Raw genomic sequence first — 25802 nt, 5'->3', positions numbered from 1 at the left:
TCCTGTCTCGGCCGCCGTAGTTCGCATTTCCACGTGGGTGCGTCGTCGTCATGGCGGCTTTTCGGAAGCCGGTGCTGCTCGGGCTTCGAGACACTGCAGTGCATGGCCGCCCGACTGGGCCGGGCGCCTGGACTGCTAGCAAGCTGGGCGGCCTTCCGGTGAGTGGAGCGCTGGGGCCGGGGTCGGCGGGTGCTGGTGAAGACTACGGGGTGAGAGAGCGGGCGAGGTCCAGGAGCAGAGCCAGAGTTTTGAGCGCTTCCCTTGCCCTCAGGACGCCCTGCCGGCGGTAGCAGCGCCGAGGCCAGTGTGTGAACGTTGCAGGCAGCCTCTTGCCCTGGTCGTGCAGGTGTACTGCCCGCTGGAAGGCTCCCCGTTTCACCGGCTACTGCACGTGTTCGCTTGCCCCCTCCCCAGGTGCGGCAGCGGCGGGGCGCGCAGGTAGGCGGGGAAGTTCCGAGCTGCTTCGGGATTTTATGGGTGGGCGAGAGCTGGGGGGCTGCACGGGCCACACGGGATAGGGCTGGCCAGCTGGCTAGTGGTCAGCATTGGAGCCTCACTGCCATTTATCTTTACCCTGAAGCTGGAAGGTGTTCCGTTCCCAGTGTCTGCAGATGCAAGAGACGGAGGCGCAGGACGCTCAGGTAAACCGGTTGTTATTAGCATATTACGACTTGCTGTAACTTGAGAGTGTTTTCTAGAATATCCTTTAAGGTAAACTTTCAGCTGTGGTCTTTTGAAGTACGTTGGAATGGTTTTTGCACTTTCCTGAACTGTGGAGTGCTATCTCCTTAAGATTTTGTTCGTTTTTTCTTTTAATATACCTTGAAGGCCTTGAGGGACATGACTCGGTGATGTTTCTGTTTGGGAACAAATATGGATGTATACGTGTATGTGGTTGTAATATATATGTGTTTATTGTAAACATAGTTGCTGTGATAATGTGTATGTGTATATAGCAAACAATAAGAAAAAAAATCTCAATTTATTGAATCCAAAAGTTGGGCAAGCTGGTACTGCAGAACAAAATTCAGTCTCGTTTTGCCTGTAAATGTGCGCTTATGTATACTCTGAGCTCTGAACGTGTGCCAGGCCTGGTACCAGCAGTACCAGCAGTACCAGATGAAGACGTGGTATCTGCTTATATATGTCAGCGTTGGGTTGTAGATAGTAAAAAAGCACAGACTTTTTAAAACCTAGACAGAATTAGGTTTTTATTAACCCTGGATAGTTTGGAGGGGGCCACTCCAGGAATGACTTCCAGAACCACATCTCAGAACTGGCCTGTCAAGGACCCCTTCTAACCACCTGGGACACCTGCAGTCGGAAAGCTGAGATGTGGCCTTGCGAACTGGAAGCTGCCCTTGTCAGATCTTTTGGATCCAAGTCCTTGCTTTATATTGATCTACAAACTTTTGCTTGGTGGTCTCTATTTCCGCATCGTTCTGTTTCAAGTTTGTGTCTCCCCAGTAGACCTGAGTAGCCCGCCTTTGATCATATCTGAAACCCTAGCTGCTAAGGGGTCTGGGAAATCTAGTTTTCTCCAGCTAGCTTCTGTAATACATGAAGCACAACTGGAGAGGGTTTGGAATAGATGGTTGAAGAAACCACATTACCACATTGGCCATGCTGCCCCTGGAAAGGGAAGAGAATTTTTGTTACCTCCAACATGCTTTGAGTGTATGGGGTCCAGGAAGTTGAGTCCAGAGTGTGTAAGAGGGGAAGGTGCTGTGTGATGTCTCCCTTGGGAAGGTGAGGCAATGGATAGCTCAAGCCAAGGGGATGCGTGAGATCACCCAAATGTGCTTGGGCTTCATTCACTGGATATTCTTCTAGAAACAGGAAAACGGCCTTGCAGCTGAGGATTGGTGCGAAGGTGCAGATGACTGGGGGAGTGACAGTGAGGAGGCGCTGCCACCACAGCTTACCTTGCATTTTGGAAATGATTCCAGCAGTGCCGAGGACACAGGCTGTACTGCCCAGCTCCAAGATCTCCACCTGCAGGATACCGTCATGGGCGCTGCTCCTCCTGTTTCTCCTGGGGAAGAGACGGCCTTGTCTTCTGTGGCACCACAGTTCCTGCCCTACTATATCTGTGTTGTCAATGAGGAGGATTACGGGGACTTTGTCAGTCTGGATCACGCTCATAGTCTTCTGAGGGAATATCAGCGGAAGGAAGGAGTGGATATGGAACAGTTGCTTTCCCAAAGGTGAGAATATGTGCTGCTGAGTCTGAGAGGGGACTTGATCAGGAAGCCGCCACGGTAGGTACCCTTTGGTTTGATTCTAGTACTTGGGGAAACATTTTCAAGCAGAACTTGTCTGTGTAGGACCTTTCTGCTTTGCTCCTCTTGGATGAGAAAGGGAGACAGAGACAAGACGATCTTACAAGCCACTGTTGGGTTAGCTGGAAAACACTGCTCTAAGTACCCTCAAAAATATGAGCAAGGAAGTTAGAGCTGACAGCTTTTACAGAAGAACATCTTTACTGTCTCTCTCTTTTCTTTGTTAAATGATTAGCTCAGACAAGTAAGTTAGAAAAATGCCATTTGTTTTTGACTCTTGGCTGTGGCTCAGGAACTGGCCTGGGATGTCAAAGACCCTACCAGAGCCTCAGCTCTCACCAGTGAAATGAGAGTCATGTTGATATCTCTGTTGTCTGTGTCATCAGATGGTTTTAGTAATCAGTGAGAGAGTAAGTTTGGTGTTTTGTTTTTTTGTTTTTTTTTTTAAAGATTTTATTTATTTTTTTTGACAGAGATCACAAGTAAGCAGAGAGGCAGGCGCGGGGATCGGGGATCAGGCTCCGCGCCCAGCAGAGAGCCCAATGTGGGGCTCGATCCCAGGATGCTGGGATCATGACCCGAGCTGATGGCAGAGGCTTTAACCCACTGAGCCACCCAGGTGCCCCAAGAGAGTAGGTCTTAAAAGGCTTTATAAACCAAAGCCCTAGGGGCGCCTGGGTGGCTCAGTGGGTTAAGCGGCTGCCTTCGGCTCAGGTCATAATCTCAGGGTCCTGGGATCGAGCCCCGCATCGGGCTCTCTGCTCAGCAGGGAGCCTGCTTCCCTCTCTCTCTCTCTCTCTCTCTGCCTGCCTCTCCATCTACTTGTGATTTCTCTCTGTAAAATAAATAAACAAAATCTTAAAAAAAATAATAAAATAAAAAAATAAACCAAAGCCCTATAAAGAACTAAGAATAATAATTTTTGATTTAAAAATAATCCATAATGGGGAAAGAAATAAAGATAGTCAATGAGCATAAGGACTTTTAAAAGTGCAAATAATTATCCCAGAATTGAAAATGGCTAGGGAGCAGGGCTTGGGAGAATGGTGGGTAGGGGATTACTGCTAGATATTACAAGGTATTAAATTTATGATTTTTGGCCACCCAGGTGGCTCACTGGGTTGAGCCTCTGCCTTTGGCTCAGATGCTGATCCCAGGGTCCTGGGATCAAGCCCCACATCAGGCTCCTTGCTCAGCAGGGAGCCTGCTTCTCCTTCTGCCCCTTCTTCCTGCTTATGTTATCTTTTACTGTCTCTCTCTCATAAATAAATACAATCTTTTTTTAAAAATTATCATTTTTTATTTTTATTCATTTTTTGTTTTAATTTTTTTAAAGATTTTATTTGTTTATTTGACAGAGAGAGGCAGCACAAACAAGGGAGCGGCAGAGGGAGAGGGAAAAGCAGGCTCCCTGATGCAGGGCTCGGTCCCAGGACACTTGGGATCATGACCTGAGCTGAAGGCAGATGCTCAACCAGCTGAGCCACCCAAGCGTCCTAAACTTATGAATTTTATTTTATTTTATTTTATTTTTTTAAAGATTTTATTATTTGACAGACTGAGATCACAAGTAGGCAGAGAGGCAGGCAGAGAGAGAGGAGGAAGCAGGCTCCCTGCTGAACAGAGAGCCTGATGCGGGGCTCCATCCCAGGACCCCGGGATCATGACCTGAGCTGAAGGCAGAGGCTTTAACCCACTGAGCCACCCAGGTGCCCCTGAATTTTATTTTAGAGTGAGCTTGGTGGGGTTGGGAGGTGCAGAGGGAGAGAGAGAATTCCAGTCAGACTCTGCACTGACCTCGGAGCATGACATGGGGTTCAGTCCCACAACCCTGAGACCACGATCTTAGCCGAAACCGAGTCTGACATTTGACTGACTGCACCACCCAGGTACCACTTAAATTTATGATTTCTAAATTATGTGCATTATCTTGTTTGCTCCTCTAAATATTATAATTCTCTGGACATAGACACTCAAAAGTGTTTTCTGCTTTTCTTTTTTTAGTCTTTCTAGTGATGGTGATGAAAAATATGAGAAGACCGTAATTAAAAGTGGAGATAAGATATTTTACAAATTCATGAAGAGAATTGCTGCTTGTCAGGAGCAGATTTTGAGGTAGAGGCACATTTTCTTTTATTGTTTTTCTTGATTGTAAAAGCAGTATATGCTAGTTTGGAAAATACAATGAGAAAACCAAAATCTAGTATTCCACAAACCAAGAGCCTAAGATTTTAGTGTATTATGTTCACTTATTTTTTGTGCATTTGGATGCATGCGTGTGGGTAGGACTTGTATGGGGTTTTCTTTGTTTTTTGTTTTTAAGAGTTTATTTATTTATTTGTCAGAGAAAGAGAGTGAGAGAGATAGAGTGCGCGCATGCGCACAAGCAGGCAGAGAGGCAGAGGCGGAGAGAGAAGCAGGCTTCCTGCTGAGCAAGGAGCCCGATGGGGAACTCAGTCCCAGGACCCTGGGATCATGACCTGAGCCAAAGACAGTGGCTTAGCCCACTGAGCCACCTAGGTGTCCCTGTGTAGGTTTTTTGTTTGTTTTTTAAACATTTATTTATTTGAGAGAGAGAGAGAGCATGAGCTGGAGGGGCAGAGGAGGGGAGAGAATCCCAAGCCCACTCCGTGCTGAGTACTGAGCCCACTGTGGGGCTCAAGCTCATGACCTTGAGATCTGACCTGAGCTGAAATCAAGAGTTGGGTGCTTAACTGACTGTGCCACCCAGGCGCCCCAGGAATTGCGTATTTTTTAAAAAACATAATTTGGGAGGCACCTGGATGGCTCATTCAGTAGAGCGTGCAACGCTTGATCTCAGCATTGTGAGTTCTAGTCCCACATTGACTGTAGAGATTATTTAAAAGCTAAAAAAAACCCATAATTTGGATCATATAGTGTGATATATATTTTTTTAAGATTTTATTTATTTGATAGAGAGCAAGACAACACAAGCAGGGAGAGCAGTAGAGGAAGAGGGAGAAACAGGCTCCCCACTGAGCATGGAGCCCTACTCGGAGCTTGATCCCAGGAATCAGATCATGACCTGAGTTGAAAGCAGGTTAACCCACTGAACTCACATGCCTCTTGTATGATTTTTTTATATTTTAAGTAATCTTTACAATATCTTTTCAGTACCTTGACAGCTTTGTTGTTTTTTTCTTAAGATTTTTTAAAAAAATATTTTATTTATTTATTTGAGAAAAGAGAGACTCAGGAGCAGGGGGAGGGGCAGAGGGAGAAGCAGATACCCCACTGAGCAGGAAGCCCAATGTGGGGCTCATCCTGGGACTCCAGAATCATGACCTGAGCCAAAGACAGAGCCTTAACTGACTGAACCACCCAGGAATCCTCAACTTTTTATTTCCACAGGAATTTCTCTCTAACCAAAGGTAACAGAATTCGTTGTATTTGATTTCCTGTGTTTCCTTATAGGAGTTTTTGGTTTTAGTTTTTACATTTAGGTCTGTGATCCACTGAGTTAGTTTTTGTGTATACTGTTTGAGGGTCAAGTTTCTTTTCTTTTTTTTTTTTTTAAAGATTTTATTTATTTGACACAGAGAGAGAGAGAGAGATCACAAGTAGTCAGAGAGGCAGGTGGCAGGTGGGGGATGCAGGTTCCTCGCTGAGTAGAGAGCCCGACTCGGGGCTTGATCCCAGGACCTCAGGATCATGACCTGAGCCGAAGGCAGAGGCTTTAACCCACTGAGCCACCCAGGTGCCTCTCAAGGTTCTTTTTTGGTCTGATTATCCAATTGTTCGAACAGCAGTTTCTATTACTGATCACTTTTGTCTTGCTTATCAGTTACAGAGAAAGAGTAACAAAACATTCAGCTATGATTATGAATGTATCTTTTTCTCCTTTTAATTCTGTCAGAGTGTGTCTCACGCATTTTCGTACTGTTTTAAGATGTATCCATTTGTAGGCTTATTTATCTGGTGAATTGATCTTGTTATAAGTAAATGCTCGTATTTATTTGTGGTGATACTCTGTTCTTGGAGTGTATTTGGTCTCCTGTTGGTATAGCCACACTAGCTCTCTTTTTTGTTTCTTTTAAAAAATTTTTTTAAAGATTTTATTTATTTATTTGGCAGAGAGAGATCACAAGTAGGCAGAGCAGCAGGCAGAGAGAGAGGGGGAATCAGGCTCCCCACTGAGCAGAGAGCCTGATGCGGGGCTCGATCCCAGGACCCTGAGATCATGACCTGAGCGGAAGGAAGGCAGAGACTTTAACCCATTGAGCCACCCGGGTGCCCCTTGTTTCATCTTTTTAAGGTTAATCTTTTTTTTACTCTTTACTTTCAACCTCTTCCTTTAGAGTGGATTGTTTTGTTTTGTTTCTATAAGTTACTAAGTTACTTGATTTATTAAAGCTTAAAAAAAAAAAAGCACTTTACTTATTTCTCTCAGCCCTGGTCCCTTGCCTCTGGAAACCACCAATTTCTTCTCTATGAGTTTGGTGGGGTTTTTTGGTTTGTTTATTTGTTTTTTTAGGTCCTGCATGTAAGTGATTTCACACAGTATGTCTTTCTCTGTCTGGCTTACTTCACTTAGCATTATGCCCTTGAGGCCCATCCATGGTGTCGCAAATGTCAAGATTTCCTTCTTTATGGTTGAGTATTCTGTTGTGTGTTGTGTGTGTATATGTGTGTGCATGTGTGTTGTGTGCATGTGTGTATATCACACCCCCCCACACACAAAATTTTTTATCTGTTAATGGACCCTTGGGTTACTTACATGTCTTAGCTATTGTAAATAATGCTGCAGTGGGCCATCAGGGTGGGTATCTTTTTTGAGTTTGTGTTTTTGTCTCCTTTAAATAAATACCCAGAAATGAGACTGCTGGATCATATGGTAGTTCTCTTTCTAATTTTTTGAGGAATCTCCATACTGTTTTCTGTAGTGTCTGACTGATTTACACTCCTGCGAACAGTGCACAAGTGTTCCCTTTTCTCCACATCCTTGCCAACACTTACTTCTTGTCTTTTTGATAATTGCCATTCTGAAAGGTGTCTGGTGCTATCTCAAGTGTACTTTTTTTTTTTAAGATTTTATTTATTTATTTGGCAGAGAGAGATCACAAGTAGGCAGAGAGGCAGGCGGGGGTGGGAAGATGTGGGGTTGGATCTCAGGACCCCAAGATCATGGCCTGAGCCAAAGGCAGAGGCTTAACCCACTGAGCCACCCAGGCGCCCCTCAGGTGTACTTTTTAAACAGCTTACATGTATGGGTCCTGCCTTTATTTTATCCAGACTGTTTGCTTTTTTTATTTTTTAACATAGGGTCTTGAGTCCATTTAATGTAATTATTGGTGGTGGGTTAATTTTGTCATTCTGGTATTGGCTTTTCTCCTTTCCAGTTTTTTGTTCCTCTTCTCCCTTTTGTTTAACCTTCTTTTCAGTGAACTGGATATTTTTAGTTCATGATTTTACGTCTTTTCTGTTGCCATAAAAGGTGTTTGCTTTAGTGATTGTAATGTGCATCTTTGCAGCCTGCCTTCACACAGCTCTCTGCCTGCCTGTCTGCCTACTTGTGATCTCTCTCTGTCAAATAAATAAGTCTTTTTTTTTTTTTTAAAGATTTTATTTATTTATTTGTCAGAGCAAGAGACAGAGAGAGGGAACACAAGTGGGGGAAGTGAGAGTGGGAGAAGTAGGCTTCCTGCTGAGCAGGGAGCCCGATGTAGGGCTCAATTCCAGGACCAGACCCTGGGATCATGACCCTGAGCCAAAGGCAGATACTTAATGACTGAGCCACACAGGTGCCCCATAAATAAATAAAATCTTAAAAAAAAAAAAAGAAATTAATTCTTATGTATTAACAATGTCTTATGTAATAATAATGTCTGATTATTACATAATTTTATGTAATTCTTATTGTTCTTCTGTTATGTTTATGTAATTAAACTGTTCTGTACTTAAGCGACTATATGTCTTAATATATCCTGCTTGGGATTTAGTGAACTTTTTGGATTTTTGTGTTGATGTCTATTCGTGAATTTTGGAACAATGTTGGCCATTATCTCTTCAAATATTTCTTCTGTCCTTTTTCCTTTATCTAGGACTCCAGTTAACTTGTGTGATTAGACATACAATTTGAAATTGTCCCGTGGTTTTTAAGACCCTGTTTTTTTTTTTTTTTTTTTTTTAAGATTTTATTTATTTATTTGACAGACAGAGATCACAAGTAGGCACAGAGGCTGGCAGAGAGGAGGAAGCAGGCTCCCCGCAGAGCAGAGAGCCCGATGTGGGGCTCGATCCCAGGACCTGAGATCATGACCCAAGCCGAAGGCAGCGGCTTAACCCACTGAGCCACCCAGGCGCCCCATCCCTGTTTTTTTTTTTAATTATTTTCACCTTTTGTTTAATTTTGGATATTTCTATTTTCCTCAGATTCACAGATTTTTTGTTGTTGTTATTTTCTACCTGCTGTTAACTTTTACTGAATCAAGTTCTTTATTCTGCTATACCATTTTTCATTTCTAGCATTTCTCTGTCAATCTCTTTTAGTTTCAATTTCTATGCTAACTTCCCTGTTTATGCATGTCTACTTTTTCTGCTAGATTCTTTTATATGTTTGTTTATTTTTTATATGTTTATTATTGATATTTTATTGTTTGTTTTGTCACCCTTCCACTGATATTTTAAGTCTCTTTCTGATAATTCCATCATCTTGTCTTTGGGTATTTTTTTTTTTTCTTATTTGTTTATTTGAGAGAGCGCACAAGCAGGAGGAGGGGCAGGCAGAGGGAATAGAAGGCTCCCCACTGAGCAGGGAGTCCTATGAGGGACTTGATCCCAGGATCCTGACATCATGACTTGAGCTGAAAGCAGAGGCCTAACCCACTGAGCCACCTGGGCACCCCAGTGGGTGTTCCTGTATTGACTTTCTTGGTGGGTTAAATTTTTCTGCTGCTCTTGGGGCACTGGGTGGCTCAGTTAAGTGCACGACTGTTGATTTTAACTCATATCGTGAGACTGAAACCTGCATAGGGCTCTGTGCTGAGTGTGGAGCCTGCTTAGGGTTCTGGTTCTCTCTCTCCATCTTGCTCTGCCCTCCGTGCACCAACCCCCCCCCCCCCAGTTTATACATACTCTCAGGTAATTAATTTTCTGTTGGCATGTATATCTGATTTCTTTTTATTGTTTGCCATTATATACTGAACAATAGATACTGAAGTAAATATTTACTCCTTAGAAGGGCATGGCCTCCTTCTGTAAGGCCAGTAGAGTGGAGTCCCAAGTCGGCTTACTCTGTGGTTGAGCTCAGTCTGGGCTTGGTTGCAGTGTGGTTAGATATAGTTCTACATTGGCTTTAGTGCCTTCATCCATACTTTGAACCAGACATTGACAAGACTTCACATATCTTGCTGAGCTCTACAGGTTGGCTGCTAGGTTTTGGGTCTTTGGATTTTCTTTGCTGTCTGGTTTTTCTCCTGGTCCTCTGCAAGAAGGAAGCAAAGTTTGCAAAGCATGGGCTCTGATGTTGAAATGTGACTTACTTGCTTTCTTCCTTCAGGGTTCTTTGTTTCCTTGCTTTAGGTATTCCTGGAGTGGAGAACCACTTTTTTTGACCTCTCCTACATCAGAAGTCACTGAGCTCCCAGCCTGCAGTCACTGTGGAGACCGAAGGACATTTGAGTTTCAGCTTATGCCAGCACTGGTCAGCATGCTCAGAAGCACTAATTTAGGTAATAAGCCCTTTATGAATTTAAGGTTGTGGATTTATTGCACAAATAAGGGATTATTTTAAAAGGAAAGGCTATCATTTCATTTTTGTTTACTTATAAAATACAAGCATATTACAGAAATTTGGGGAAAATAATTAATTAATTTAAAGATTTTATTTATTTATTTGACAGATCACAAGTAGACAGAGAGGCAGGCAGAGAGAGAAAGGAGGAAGCAGGCTCCCCGCTGAGCAGAGAGCCCGATGCTGCGCTCTATCCCAGGACTCTGGGATCATGACCTGAACCGAAGGCAGAGGCTTAACCCACTGAGCCACCCAGGTGCCCCCAGAAATTTTGGAAAATTTATAATCCAGCCAATCCGACACAAACACCAATACCATTTTGTTGGTTTAAGGGCAAACTGTTTTCTATCCTTAAAATTAGTTTCGTAGCAGAAAGCCCCTGGCTGGCTAGGTTGGTGCAGCATGTGACTCTTAATATCAGGGTTGTGAGTTCAAGTCCCACAGTGGGGGTAGAGTTTATTTAACAAACCCAAACCAGAAAACAACATTGTGTTATAGTCAAAATATATTATTTAAAAAAAAACAAGAACGGGGGTGGGGAATAACTTTTATACGGGCACCTGGCTGGTTCAGTTGGAAGAGCATGTGACTCTTGATTTTGGGATTGTGAGTTTAAGCCCCATGTTCGGCATAGGGCTTACTTTAAAGTTTTTTTTTTTGTTCTTTTTGTTTTTTTTTTTTAATTTGACAGAGCGATCACAAGTAGGCAGAGAGGCAGGCAGAGAGAGACAGGAGGAGGAGGCAGGCTCCCTGCTGAGCAGAGAGCCCGATGCGGGACTCTATCCCAGGACCCTGAGATCATGGCCTGAGCTGAAGGCAGAGGCTTTAACCACTGAGCCACCCAGGCGTACCGGGCTTACTTTAAAAATGGAAAAAAAAAAAAAAAAAACCCTCTTTTTTTTTTTTTTTTTTTTAAGATTTTTATTTATTTATTTGACAGAGAAACGGTGAGAGGGAACACAAGCAGAGGGAGTGGGAGAGGAAGAAGCAGGCTTCCTGCTGAGCTGGGAGCCCAATGGGGGACTTGATCCCAGAACCCTGGGATCATGACCTGAGCTGAAGGCAGGTGCTCATGGACTGATCCACCCAGGTGCTCCTTTAAAAAATAACTTTTACGGGGCACCTGGGTGGTTCAGTTGGTTAAACATCTGCTTTTGGCTCTGGTCATGATCTCAGGGTCCTGGGATTGAGTCTTGGGTTGGGCTCTGTGTTCAGTGGGGAGATTGCTTCTCCCTCTGCCTCTCCCCCAGCTCATGCTCGCATGCTCTCTCTTTCTCAAATAAATAAAATCTTTTAAAAATTTTTAAAAAACATCTTTTACGTGATTATAGTTCTTATTTTAGCATCATTATGTGATCTTTTTAAACAAAAATTAAAAGGTTTTTATAATAAAAGTAACAGGAGGACCTGGCTGGTCCCCTTTGTAGAGCATGTGAATGTTGATCTTGGTCGTGAGTTCAGGTTACACATTGGGCATTGAGAGGGCTTAGTCTCACAACCCCAAGATCATGACCTGAATTGAAACCTAGAGTTGGATGCTCAACCAGCCAAGCCACCCAAGGCACCCGTGCTTGCATGCATTTATTTATTCATTCATTCATTCATTCAGTAATCTCTACCCCTGGTGTGGGGCTTGAACTCATAATCTGGAGATTGAGAGTTGCATACTCTTCTGACTGAGTTGTTATATTAACAATATTCATTCTTCCAGTTCACCAGTGTGGATGTCTTTCCATTTATTTGTGCCTTTAATTTCCTTCAGTAGTGTTTTATCTTTTCAGTGTACAAGTCTTTGACTCCTTGGTTAAATTTATTCCAAGTATTTTATTATTATTACTATTTTTTTTTTTTCGGAATGATTGTTGGTCCTGCAGCTTTGCTGAATGTAAAGCAGTGCTCAAAGAAAAAGTTAGAGCTGAAAACACATATGTTAAAAACAAAGATAGATCTCAAATCAGCGACCTAACATATATTGCAAGTAACTTGAAAAAAAATACCAATCAACAAACCAAAGGCAGCAAAAACAAAGAAAGAAGGAAAGGCTAAAGCAGAGATTTCGAAGGAGAATATAGACACAATATGAAACCCAATTTTTTTGTGTGGATGGTTAGGTTTTTTCTATGTAGAAGATAAAATCATCTGCAACAGATTGTTTTATTTTTTTCCAATTTTGCCTATTTCTTTTTTCCTTTTTCCTTAATTCTTCTATCTAAAACTTCTGTGTTAATTAGAAGTAGCAAGAGTGGGCATCCTAGTATTGTTCCTGATTAAAGAATTTCCCTTCTGTTTATAGAGTTATTTTTATTACTACTGGGTATTGATTTTTGTCAGTTGCTTTTTCTGCATCAATTGAGATTATCATGCAGTTCTGTTTTTTTTATTAATGTGTATTACATCGATTTTTGATTTTTGTATATTTAACCAGTTTTGCATGTTGAGATAAATCTTACTGGATCATAGTGTATAAATCTTTAAAAAAATTTTTTTTTAATTTTTTAAATTTTATTTATCGATTTTATTTGACAGACAGAGATCACAAGTAGGCAGAGAGGCAGGCAGAGAGAGAGGAAGGGAAGCAGGGTTCCTGCTGAGCAGAGAGCTGACACAAGGCTCAATCCCAGAACCCTGAGATCATGACCTCAGCTGAAGGCAGAGGCTTAACCCACTGAGCCACCCAGGTGCCCCTTTTTAAAAAAATTTTACTAATCTTATTTTTCTTTATTTTATTTTATTTCTTCTTCTTTTTATTTTTTTTTAAAGATATTATTTATCTATTTGACAGAGATCTTAAGTAGACAGAGAGGCAGGCAGAGAGAGAGAGAGGAAGAAGCAGGCTCCCCCCCCACCCCCCGGAGGAGCAGAGAGCCTGATGTGGGACTTGATCCCAGGACCCTGGGATCATGACCTGAGCCGAAGGCAGAGGCTTTAACCCACTGAGCCACCCAGGTGCCCTTTATTTTATTTCTTTTCAGGGTAAATTTTTTTTTTTTTTTTAGATTTTATTTTTAAGTAATCTCTATACCCAGCATGGGACTCAAGCTCAGAACCCTGAGATCAAGAGTTACATGTTCTACTGACTAAATCCGCCAAGGTCTTTTTAATAAACTCTTTGATTTTGTTTGCTAGTATTTTGTTGAGGATTTTTATATCTTACATTTACTTCTTTTAAGATTATTTAAGCAATCTCTGTATCCAATATGGGGCTTAAACTGACCACCCTGAAATAAGAGCTGCATGCTCTACCCACTGAGCCAGCCAGGCATCCTGTATCTTCGATTTATAAGAGATACTGGTCTATAATTTTCTTGTAGTGTCTTAGTCTGCACTTGGGATTAAGGTAATGCTTACATTGGGGCACCTGGCTGGCTCAATTGTTGGAGTATGCAGTTCTTTTTTATTTATTTACCTAATTGTTTTTTGGTTTTGGTTTTGGTTTTTTGGGTTTTTTTTTTTAAAGCAGGCTCCATGCACAGCAGAGAGCACAATGTGGGGCTTGAACTCATGACTGTGAGCTCAAGACCTGAGCTGAGATCAAGAGTTGGACACTGAACCAACTGAGCCACCTAGGCATCCCACATGCAACTCTTTTTTTTTTTTTAAGATTTTATTTATTTATCAGAGAGAGAGAGGGGAGAGAGCGAGCACAGGCAGACAGAATGGCAGGCAGAGGCAGAGGGAGAAGCAGGCTCCCCGCCGAGCAAGGAGCCTGATGTGGGACTCGATCCCAGGATGCTGGGATCACGACCTGAGCCGAAGCCAGCTGCTTAACCAACTGAGCCACCCAGGCGTCCCCCACATGCAACTCTTGATCTTGGGGTTGTGAGCTTGAGTCCTATGTTGGGCATAGTGTCTACTTAAAAAAAAAAAAAAAAGAATTCCTCATAGAATGAGTTAGTAGGGATGCTTGGGTGGCTTAGTCAGTTAGGTGTCTGCCTTTGGCTCAGGTCATGATCCCAGAGTCCTGGGATCAAGTCCCGCATTGGGCTCCCTGCCCAGTGAAACAGTGGGAAGCGGGTTTCTCCCTCTGACTGCTGCTCCCCCTGGTTGTTTGGGGTTTCTCTCTGATAAATAAAATCTAAGAAAAAAAAAGGAGTTGTTAATCATTCCCTTCTCTTTAGCTTAGAGTTTAAGAAGGATTGGTATTCAGAGAGCCTGAGTGGCTCAGTAGGGTCATGATCTCAGGGTCCTGGGATCGAGCCCCACATGGGGAGAGGTCCTCTGCTCAGCAGGGAGTCTGCTTCCCCCGCCCCCCGCCTGCCTCTCTGCCTACTTGTGATCTCTCTCTGTGTCAAATAAATAAAATCTTTTTTTTTTTTTAAAAGATTGCTATTCTTTTTTTTTTTTTTTTTTAAAGATTTTATTTATCAGAGGGAGAGAGGGGGAGAGAGGAGCACAGGCAGACAGAACAGCAGGCAAAGGCAGAGGGAGAAGCAGGCTCCCTGCTGAGCAAGGAGCCCGATGTGGGACTCGATCCCAGGACGCTGGGATCATGACCTGGGCCGAAGGCAGCTGCTTAACCAACTGAGCCACCCAGGCATCCCAACTTTGAATGTTTTGTCATATTCACTAGAAAAACCATCGAGTTCTTGGCTTTTTTGTTGTTGGGTGGTTTTGATTACTGGTTCAATCTCCTTACTAGTTACAGGTCTATTCAAATTTTCTATTTCTTGAGTCAGTTTTGGTAGATTGCATGTTTCTAGTAGCTTTTCTGTTTCATTTTAGCTTATCTGATTTGTTGCTATACAACTGCTTATAGTATTCTCTTATAATCCTTTTTTTCTATAAAATTAATACTAATGTCCCTATTTTATTTTTTATTTTGGTAACTTGAGTCTTCTTTTTTTTCTTAGTCATTCCAGGTAAAGATTTGTTGACTTTCTAAATTTTTCTCTATTGCTTTATAGTCTCTATTTTAAAATCTCCTCTCCAGGGGCGTCTGGGTGGCTCAGTGGGTTAAAGCCTCTGCCTTGGGCTCAAGTCATGATCCCAGGGTCCTGAAATTGAGCCGCTGCATCGGGCTCTCTGCTCCACGGAGAGCCTGCTTCCTCCTCTCCCTTCCTGCCTCTCTGCCTACCTTGTGATCTCTGTCAAATAAATAAATAAAATCTTTGAAACAAACAAACAAAATCTCCACTTTAGCTTTTATTTTTGCTTCTGCTAGCTTCAGTTGGTTGGTGGTCTTTTTCAGGTTCCTTAAGGTATATAATTAGGTCATTGGTTTGAGATATTTCTTTGTCCTTTTTTTAAAGTTTTATTTATTAATTTAAGAGCCAGAGAGTGAGTAAGGGAAGGGGCAGAGGGAGAGTGAGAATCTTGAAGCAGACTCCTGCTGAGCGCAGAGCCCCACACAAGGCTTGATCCCGGGACCCCGAGATCATGACCGGAGCTGAAATCAAGAGTAGTCCGCTTATCCGACTGAGCCACCCAGGTGCCCCTCTTTGCTCTTAATGTATGTGTTTGCAGCTCTAAATTTTCCACTTAACACTGCTTTTACTACATCTCATCAGATTTGGTATTTCACGTTTTTGTTTTCATTTGTCTCAGGTATATATTGTCTCATTGCTCTTAATGATTTCTTTTTGACCTATTGGTTATTTAAAAGTAGTTTATTTAATTTCCACATATATTTGTGAATTTCCAGTTTTCCTTTTATTACTTACTTCTGGTTTCATATCATTGTGATTGGAAAAGATAACTTTGTATGATTTCAGTCTTTCTAATTTACTGAAACTCACTTGGTGGCCTAACATATGGTGTCTCCCAGAGAATAGTCTATGTGCACTTGAGAAGAGTGTGTTTACTGCTGTAGTTAAGTGGAGAGTTCTGTATGTGCCTCTTTTTCTTCTTCTTTTTTTTTTTTTTTTCTGGTGTGTGCTTGTTAGTGCTAATTGATTTATAGGCTCGTCAAATCCTTTGTTTCCTTACTGATCTTTTGTTTGGTTGCTTTATCCATTACTATAAGTGGGGTATGAAGTCAGCTATTATTGTAGCACTGTCTGTTTCTTCCTTCAGTTGTGTCAGTTTTTGCTTCATACATTTTGGGCCTCTGCATATACAAGTAAACATGTTTATAATTGTTATACTGTTTGCTTAGAATATATATTTCTATTCTTTTGTTTCATTCTCTTTGTGTCCCTGTATCTAGAGAATCTCTAGTAGATGGTGTCTAGGTGGATCTTGTTTTATTTTTGTTATATCCAATCTGCCAGTACCTTTTTTTAATAGGACTTAATCCATTTACATTTAATGTCATTAGTGATAAAGAAGAATTTACTTCTGCCGTATAGCTATTTATTTCCTGTATATCTTATGATATTTTTGTTTCTCAATTAATTCTTCAATGAGTGACTGTTTTCTTTCTTTTTTGTATGTGTGGTAGTATAACATTCATTTAGATACCCTTTCTTTTTTTTCTTTTTTTTTTTAAAGATTTTATTTATTTATTTGACAGACAGAGATCACAAGTAGGCAGAGAGGCAGGCAGAGAGTGAGGAGGAAGCAGGCTCCCCGCTGAGCAGAGAGCCCAATGTGGGGCTCAATCCCAGAACCCTGAGATCATGATCTGAGCTGAACGCAGAGGCTTAATCCACTGAGCCACCCAGGTGCCCCCTTTTTTTTCTTTTTAAAGATTTTTTTTTTTTTTTTTTTAATTTGACAGAGATCACAAGTAGGCAGAGAGGCAGGCAGAGAGAGAGAGAGGAGGAAGCAGGCTCCCCGCTAAACAGAGAGTCTGATGCGGGGCTCGATCCTAGGATCCTGGGATCATGACCTGAGCCGAAGGCAGAGGCTTTAACTCACTGAGCCACCCAGGCGCCCCTATTATGTTTCATTATTATGGCCAGTTCTTTTCACACCCTCCTGAAAGTTCTCAATGTTATTTGCCTCACAAATTGAACGCCAGACTACCTGGCTCCATGTTTCCCTGAAGACCTGTCCTGTGTGTCTAGTTCTCCTGAGCTACTCTGAGCTCTAGGCCTTCCATACTTCTAGCATTGCTGTCATTCTGGGTCACCTTTATTTGGGTATCCCCTACCCATCTTCCAAGTGAGTCCCCCTGTTTCCTAGAGCTCTTATCTTCTTCTTTCTCAGTTTGTCCTTTCAGTTTTTTTTTTCTTTTAAAGATTTTATTTGACAGAGATCACAAGTAGGCAGAGAGGCAGGCAGGGAGTGGGGGAAGCAGGCTCCTTGCTGAGCAGAGAGCCCGATGGGGGGCTTGATCCCAGGAACCTGAGATCATGACCTGAGCCGAAGGCAGAGGCTTAACCCACTGAGCCACCTAGGCGCTCCCCTATCCTTTCAGTTTTGATATAGCACTTTCTCTACTAATTTCCTGAGATGGGATCATGGGATACAGAGACTTAAAGTGACCTGTGGGTCCTAAAATATACTTATTGTATGTTTATGTTCACAATAATAGTCAGATATGGAATCCTAAGGCATTAATAATTTTTTTCAAAAATTTTAAAGATACGACTTCATTCATTCATTCATTCATTCATTCATTTTTAGGATTTTATTTTTAAGTACTCTCTACACACAACATGGGGTTTGAAATTAGAACCCCAGGATCAGAAATCACATGCTCCACCTACTGAGCCAGCCAGAGGCCCATTCTTTTAGCATCCTGTGTTGCTATAGAAAGCAGTGCCATTCTGACTGTTAGTCCTTTGAATGGGAGCTCTTGTTTCCAGGTCACTTTCAGAATCTTCACTTTATCCTTGTTATTTTGAAATTGTGTATATTGTGCTGAGTACTTGGTAAGTGTTTTGAGTTCAGAAACTCATGTCCTTCAACTTTGATGATTTTCTTCCTTTAGTGCCTTTTTGGGAACTTGCTTTGGTTCTTCTTCTTCTTTTTTTTTTTTTTTTTAAGATTTTATTTATTTATTTGACAGAGATCACAAGTAGGCAGAGAGGCAGGCAGAGAGAGAGGGGGAAACAGGCTCCCTGCTGAGCAGAGAGCCCGATGTGGGACTCCATCCCAGGACTCTGGGATCATGACCTGAGCTGAAGGCAGAGGCTTTAACCCACTGAGCCACCCAGGCACCCTGGTTCTTCTTTTTTGTTCTGATTTTTGTTTCACTTTCCAGTTTTCTTCAACTTTGTACTTTGTCTTTTTAGTTGTGGTAAATATATATATATATAAGGAAATTTAACATCTTAACCATTTGTAAGTGCAATTTAGTAACTTTATTTACATTGTTATGCAGCCATTCTTCAGAACTTTTTCCTCTTGCAAAACTGCAGCTCTATAACCATTAACAATTCCCCATGTCCCCCTCTCCTCAGCTCCTGGGGACCACAGTTATACTTTCTGGTTCTGTGAATTTGACTCATAGAAGTGGAATCATAGTATTCGTCCTTTGAGACTGCCTTATTTCACTTAGTGTAAGTGAAGTTCATCCATGTCATACTGTGTGTCTGAGTTTCCTTCCTTTTAAAGCTAATACTCTGTAGTATGGATCTACCACATTTTGTTCATTTGTTGAATACTTGGGTTGCTCCTGCTTCTTCGGCTATTGTGAAGGTTGTTGCTATGATTCTGGGTGCACAAATCTCTCTTCAAGATCCTGCTTTCTGGGGACGCCTGGGTGGCTCAGTTGGTTAAGCAGCTGCCTTTGGCTCAGGTCATGATCCCAGCGTCCTGGGATCGAGTCCCACATCGGGCTCCTAGCTCAGCGGGGAGCCTGCTTCTCCCTCTGCCTCTGCCTGCCATTCTGTCTGCCTGTGCTCGCTCTCTCCCCCTCTCTCTCTCTGATAAATAAATAAAATTAAAAAAAAAAAAAGTTAAAAAAAAAAAAAAAGATCCTGCTTTCTGGGCGCCTGGGTGGCTCAGTGGGTTAAGCCGCTGCTTTCAGCTCAGGTCATGATCTCGGGGTCCTGGGATCGAGTCCCTCATGGGGCTCTCTGCTCAGCAGGGAGGCTGCTTCCTCCTCTCTCTCTCTCTGCCTGCCTCTCTGCCTACTTGTGATCTCTCTCTGTCAAATAAATAAATAAAATCTTTAAAAAAAAAAAAAAGATCCTGCTTTCAGTTCTTTTGACTATGTATACCTGAAGCAGAATTGCTAGATCATATAATAATTCTATTTTTAGTTCTTTGGGGAACCACTGTAACATTTTTCATAGTGGCTGCACCATTTTATATTCCCAATAAACAGTGCACAAGAATTTCAAATTTCTCCACATCTTCACCAACACTTGTCTTTCGGTTTTATTTTTTGTTTTGTTTTGTTTTTTACAATTTTATTTATTTATTTGACAGAGATCACAGGTAGGTAGAAAGGCAGGCAGAGAGAGATGGGGGGAAGCAGCCTCCCCACTGCGCAGAGAGCCTGATGCGGGGCTCGATCCCAGGAACCTGAGATCATGACCTGAGCCAAAGGCAGAGGCTTAACCCACTGAGCCACCCAGGTGCCCCTGTTTTTTGTTTTTAATAGTAACCATCCTAATGGATGTGACATGGTATCTATTATAATTTGCATTTCCCTAATGATTAATGATGTTGAGCATTTTTCATATGAATGGCTTATTAGCCATTTTACATACCATTTTAGGAGAAGTGTCTACTCAAGTCTTACTGTTCATTTTATAGTCAGGTTATTTGATATGTAGTTGAGTTGTAAGAGTTCTTTTTATATTCTAGGTATGAACCCCTTATTAGGTGTGATTTTTGCAAATGTTTCCTTCCGTTTTATAGGTTGCCTTTTTACTGTTAATTGTGTCCCTTGGTGCACCTAAGTTTTTAATTTTAATATAGTCCAATTTGTCTATTTTTACTTCTATTGCCTATGCTTTTGGTTTCATATTCAGGAAATCCTTGCCACCTACTTACTTTTTAAAAAGGAAGCATACAGGGGCACCTGGTGGCTCAGTCGTTGGGCATCTGCATTCAGCTTGGGTCATGATCCCAGAGTCCTGGGATTGAGTCCCACATCGGGCTGCCTGCTTCTCCCTCTCCCACTCCCTCTGCTTGTGTTCCCTCTTTTGCTGTCTGTCTCTCTCTGCCAAGTAAATAAATAAAATATTTTTTTAAGAAGTAAAAAGAAAGCACACCGTAAAGTACACCAATCTGAGGCCTATAGCTTGATGAACTTTTACATAAATATACTCTTGTAATCACCTCCCAGAGTAAGATGGGAGTGTTTGCATGTCCCAGAAAGTCCCTTGGGCCTCCTTCCCTCTCTAGGCTTATCACTCTCCCCTATCCCCTTAAGAAATTTGCCTGCTCGGGGTGCCTGGGTGGCTCAGTTGGTTAAAGCCTCTGCCTTCGGCTCAGGTCATGATCTCAGGGTCCTGGGATCGAGCCCCTCATCGGGCTCTCTGCTCAGCAAGGAGCTTGCTTCCTCCTCTCTCTACCTGCCTCTCTGCCTACTTGTGATTTCTGTCTGTCAAATAAATAAATAAATAATTTAGAAAATCTTGAAGATAAATAGATAAATTAAGTCTTAAAAAAAAAGAATTTTGGCTCTGGAATCATATGGAATTTCACACTAATGGAATCATACAGTGTATGAAGCATAGAGTGCTTCTGTTTAACTTGACATCTTTGTTAGCTCTGTCTTCTAACCCTTCTTTTGAATTTGGTTTGACTGTTCTATTTTTAGTTTCTAATAGCTCTTCCTTTTTCTCTGAAGCTTTTCCATACCACCTTTTTGTTTTATTTTCTTTGTTGAGTTCTTTTACATCGTTAAGAAGTGGTTTAGGGACATCTGGATAGCTCAGTTAGTTAAGGTTTCTACTCTTGATCTTAGCTCAGGTCTTGATCTCAGGGTCGTGAGTTCAAGTCCTACCTTGGGCTCCATGCTGGGTGTGGAGCCGACTTAACCAAAAAAAAAAAAAAGGGGGGGGGGGAAGAAGAAGTGGCCTGGGTTGTTGTTTTTTTTTTTTTTTTAAGTTTTCACTTGTTACCCATGTGTCTATTTTCTGCAATTTTTTTTTTTTAGATTTTATTTTTAAGTAATCTCTAAACCCAGCATGGAACTTGAACCTCCAACCCTGAGATCAAGAGTTGCATGCTCTTGGGGCACCTGGGTGGCTTAGTGGGTTAAGCCTGTGCCATGGGCTCAGGTCATGCTCTCAGGGTCCTGGGATCGAGCCCCACATTGGGCTCTGCTCAGCTGGGAGCCTCCTCCCTACCTGCCCCCGCTACCCCGCGTCTGCCTCTCTGCCCACTTGTGATCTCTCTTTCTTTGTGTCAAAGAAATAAATACAATCTTTAAAAAAAAAAAAAAAAAAAAGAGTTGCATCCTCCATTAGACTGAATCAGCCAGGCACCTCTCCTGTAATTTTTCTGATCCCCAAAGGTGATGTTGGAGATTTTGTATAAATGTCTGGTGAACCCTGGAAATCACCATTTGTTGACATCATTCTAGTCATCATTCTTGACATTAATACAGATAGGAAGTTTAGATAGATAGCTGGAAAAAAAAAATTCTTTTTTTTTTTTTTTTAAAGATTTTACTTATTTACCTGACACAGAGTGAGTGACTGAACAGAAGCAGGGGGAACTGCAGACAGAGAGAGATGGAGAAGCAGGGTCCCCGCAGAGCAGGGAGCCCCATGTGGGCTCGATCCCAGGACCCTGACATCATAACGTGAGTGAAGGCAGACACTTAGCTGACTGAGGCACCCTGGCGCCCCTAGGAAAAAAAATTTCTACCGACAGGAAAATTCAGTACATTCTAATTAAGAATATTGGAATAAATGTGTGCAAATTCAGCATAAGGAAAAATGTATGTGAAGCAGTTGCTGGACTGTAGGCAATGGTTTCTTTACCTAGTTGCTAAAAGATCCTTCTGAAGCTAAGAGAATTACACCCATTCCATTTTTCTTTCTTCCTTCCTTTCTTTTTTTTTCTTTTTTTTAGGTTTTATTTATTTATTTGGTAGAGACAGAAAAAGCAAGAAAGGGAACATTAGCAGGGGGAGTGGGGGAGGGAGAAACAGGGAGCCTAATGTGGGGCTCGATCCCAGGACCCTGGGATCATGACCTGAGCCCAAGGCAAACGCTTAATGAGTGAGCCACGCAGGAGCCCCTCATTCCATTTTTCAACTTTAGATCATATGTATTTGGCTCTTTACTATAATAAGGAAACTTATGCCCTGCTCCACCTCCAAATATTTTAGGTGTTTTTTTTTTTAAGACTTTTTTTATTGAGGCGCCTGGGTGGCTCAGTGGGTTAGGTCTCTGCCTTCAGCTTGGGTCGTGATCCCTGAGTCTTGGGATCGAGCCCCGCATGGGGCTGTCTGCTCAGCAGGGAGCCTGCCTCCTCCTGTCTCTCTGCCTGCCTCTCTGCCTACTTGTGATCTTTATCTGTCAAATAAATAAATAAAATCTTAAAAATTTTTTTTTAATTTCTTCAAGTAATCTCTGTGCCCATTGTAGGGCTTGAATTTATAACCCCAAGATTAGGGGTCAGCCAGGTGTCCTATTTTAATATTATTGTATTGCATTGAGGCTATACGTCTGTACTCTGTCACCGTGATTGTCGCAGCTAATAAGCTTTTGTTCTCTGTTTCTGTTGTTTGCATGCTCACACCATTCTTTTCTGTGAGCTTTTCCATTCCTGAATGTTTTATTTTGATTCGTCTCTGGTAGCTAACAGTCTGTCAAGTGATAGCCTTAAGGAGGGTTTATAGCTGTTATTCTTACTTCAGAATGTCTGCTTTTGCATTGAAGAACAACCCATGTATAAAATCCTGAGATCCCATTTTCTTTCCTCCCAACGGTGGTAGCCCCAGTGCTATCATGTCCTCACAGTGAGAGCCCTTCTGGCTCTCCTGTCCTCTCCTGTGGCCCCATCTCACAGAGAAGTATGTTTTTCCTCCAAATCCCTAAGATCCTTAATATTGATATCTTTAGGCTTTGAATGAAGTCTGAGGGTGGCCTGATTCCACCCCCCCCCCCGCCACTTTGTAACTAACATTTATGCTAGCACCTGTAGATTTTTCTGTATTCGTGAAGTCCAGTCTGAATTAACAGGTCTTGCCCTTGCATTGTTCCATAATCCTTTCATCCTGGGACAGGGTGGATTTTTGGACCTCCATTTCGTTTTGTTTTATTTTTTTTTTCCCTTCAAATTTCTGGATATTTCTTTGTTGCGTTTGTAGCTTTTCTGCGGAAGCAGTAGCGGTTGCTTTGACCACCTTTCTCCTCTCCTGTGCTCACATCTCTCCTCTTTCCCTCTGTTCACTGCGATTCTCTCAAGCCTTTCCTTTCTACCTGTAATTAGGTTTCACCTATCTTTTCTGTTCCTTGTGGCTTCTGATGTTTTTCCTTAGATGCATATTGGGGCTGTTTTCACCTCCACATAACTTCCCCTTTGTCCTACCCTCCCCCTTCTGCTGTGTCAGGCCCCTGGGCTCAGGCAGCATGTACAGGACTCTGCTACTTGGTATTTTGTTCATCTGATTTCTCGCCCCTTCCTTTTTTCCTACCCTGGTGGCAACCAGTTTGCAGACTCCAGCCTTCTTATTTCTCCCAAATAAGCTCTATTTTTGTCTTGTTAGTTCTGTCTTTGATGCTTTTCTTTCCATTATCTCTGCCTGCATTTTTCCTTTCAAAGGGTTTTTCCTTTGCTGCTCCAAACCAGTTCTCCAGCCCCGCCTGTTGACTCCCTTTTTCCCATTCTGAAATCAGCAGTTCTTGTTGAGCATGTTTTCTTGGTGTTATTCTTTTTTTTTTTTTTTAAAGATTTTATTTATTTATTTGACAGAGAGAAATCACAAGTAGATGGAGAGGCAGGCAGAGAGAGAGAGAGGGAAGCAGGCTCTCCGCTGAGCAGAGAGCCCGATGCGGGACTCGATCCCAGGACTCTGAGATCATGACCTGAGCCGAAGGCAGCGGCTTAACCCACTGAGCCACCCAGGCGCCCCTCTTGGTGTTATTCTTCATGGCTCTGTCCATTGACAAATTTCTGTAAGCTCTTAGGATTGTGTGTGTGTGTGTTTGTGTGTGTGAGAGAGAGAGAGAATCCTTTTTGGAGGTAGTGGAGGTAGTGTATTCTCTTAGTGGGGTACTTATGTATGTAAGTAAGTAAGTAAGCTCTACACCCGACTTGGGGCTCGAACTCATGATTCCAAGATCAAGAGTCACATGCCTGACCCACTGACGGAGCCAGTCAGGAGCCCCGTGAAATTTTTTTCTTTTAAGATTTTGTTTATTTATTTTAGAGAGAGAATGTGAGCAGGGGAGAAATCTCAAGCAGACTCTAAGCCAACGTTGGTGCCTGATACAGGGCTTGATCTCAGGACCCTGAGATTATGACCCGAGCTCAAATCAAGAGTTGGGTGCTTAACTGAGTGAGTCACCCAGGTACAACCCCCCCCCCAATTATTTTTTAAGTAGGCTCAGTGCCCAGCATCGATCCAACAAGAGGCTTGAACTCAGCAATCCTGAAATCAAGACTTGAGCTAATATCAAGAGTCAGATGCTTAACCAACTGAGTCACCCAGGTGGTCCCCCAACCTTGTCACAGATTTTCATTGAGGGGTACCTGGGTGGCTCAGTCAGTTAAGCGAGCGCCTGCCTTCGGCTCTGGTCATGATCCCAGGGTCCTGGGAGGGAGTCCCACTTCACATCTTAAGTGCTCAGAGCAGGGAGCCTGCTTCCCCTTCTGCCTGCTGCTCCCCCTGTCTGTGTGCTCTCTCTCTGTCAAATAAAACAAAACAAAAAAACATGATTTTCAGTGTCCAATATCCTAGACAGTTATAATAAAGACTTTAAAGTATATCTTCCCATTAAATCTGCTTTTGGTCATCGGTGGTCACTTTCTGTGGGCAAGAATGTGGCTGGAAGGTAGTGAACACCACTTTTGCTGTTCCTAATTATTTTTTCAGCTTATCAGGTAAAATCACTCCTGTAGCAACACCAGCTACACTGATATTGCATCATCGTTCTCCTTCCATTATCTTCTTGTTGCTTAACCTCTTTGTTTTACATTGAGCACTTAAGATGTGCCGGGCTCTGTTCCAAGTATCTTACATGCACTACTTTATTTAATCCTCTTCACAACAATCTTTTTCTTTTTTTTCTTTTTGAAAGATTTTATTTATTTGACAGAGAGATCACAAGTAGGCAGAGTGGGGGGGATACAGGCTCCCTGCTGAGCAGAGAGCCCGATGTGGGGCTCAATCCCAGGACCCTGGGATCATGACCTGAGCCAAAGACAGAGGCTTAACCCACTGAGCCACCCAGACGCCCCCAGTCTTTTTCTTTTTTAAGATTTTATTCATTTATTTGAAAGAGAGAAAGCGTAAGCACAAGTAGGGACAAGGGGCAGAGAGAGAAGGAGAAGCAGACTCCCTGCTGGGCAGGGAGCTAGATGTGGGGCTTCGTTGCAGAACCCTGGGGTCATGACCTGAGCCAAAGGCAGACACCCAGCTGAGTCACCCAGGAGCCCCTCTTCACAACAGTCTTATCATCATAAATACAGTCCTCATTACAGATTGGTGAAGTCCCATACTCAGGTGGTAGAGCTGGGATTTAAACTCAGGTAGTCTTGCTCTAGAGTAAGCAAACCTTCAAATACCTAGTGTATCTTCTAACATTTCCTCTTTGTTAGAATCCTGAATATGTTTTGTCTTTCAGATCTTTCTGTAGAATTTGGAACAGTTCTGATTTACACATGTGAGAAGAGTTGCTGGCCTCTAAATCATCAGACTCCCATGGAAGAACTTTGTATTATACAAGAAGACCCAGATGAATCATTATTTAAGTAGATCATTTCCTTTTATTTATATAAATTAAAATAAATTTAATGTTCCCAGG

At 42.3% G+C, this 25802-nt stretch overlaps 1 protein-coding gene across 5 annotated transcripts; it reads left to right on the top strand.

The window, feature by feature from the left end:
- Nucleotides 1-25802, top strand: PDCD2L (programmed cell death 2 like). Of its 5 annotated transcripts, XM_045075978.1 has the most exons (8): nucleotides 1-158; nucleotides 272-438; nucleotides 581-641; nucleotides 1834-2207; nucleotides 4287-4397; nucleotides 9825-9973; nucleotides 18324-18422; nucleotides 25623-25802. In XM_045075978.1, exons 1-7 carry the CDS (start codon nucleotides 51-53, stop codon nucleotides 18371-18373), a joined length of 1020 nt encoding a protein of 339 aa, XP_044931913.1. In that variant the 5' UTR covers nucleotides 1-50; the 3' UTR covers nucleotides 18374-18422; nucleotides 25623-25802. The 5 variants fall into 5 exon arrangements, 4 of the variants coding, with proteins under 4 accessions (XP_044931913.1, XP_044931912.1, XP_044931914.1 ...); XR_006605556.1 differs by lacking the exon at nucleotides 18324-18422 and having other exon boundaries at nucleotides 9802-9973; XM_045075977.1 differs by lacking the exon at nucleotides 18324-18422.

Source organism: Mustela putorius, unplaced genomic scaffold (genome assembly GCF_011764305.1).
Source record: "Mustela putorius furo isolate JIRA1106 unplaced genomic scaffold, ASM1176430v1.1 tig00000174_pilon_pilon_pilon, whole genome shotgun sequence".
Taxonomy (NCBI): domain Eukaryota; kingdom Metazoa; phylum Chordata; class Mammalia; order Carnivora; family Mustelidae; genus Mustela; species Mustela putorius.
This window is presented reverse-complemented; position numbering and strand designations above follow the sequence as displayed.

Coding starts and splice junctions, on each gene's coding strand:
- PDCD2L (XM_045075977.1), top strand. CDS start 51: ATGGCGGCTTTTCGGAAGCCGGTGCTGCTCGGGCTTCGAGACACTGCA. Junction 159..271: donor GCAAGCTGGGCGGCCTTCCG/GTGAGTGGAGCG, acceptor CCTTGCCCTCAG/GACGCCCTGCCGGCGGTAGC. Junction 4,398..9,824: donor TGTCAGGAGCAGATTTTGAG/GTAGAGGCACAT, acceptor TCCTTGCTTTAG/GTATTCCTGGAGTGGAGAAC.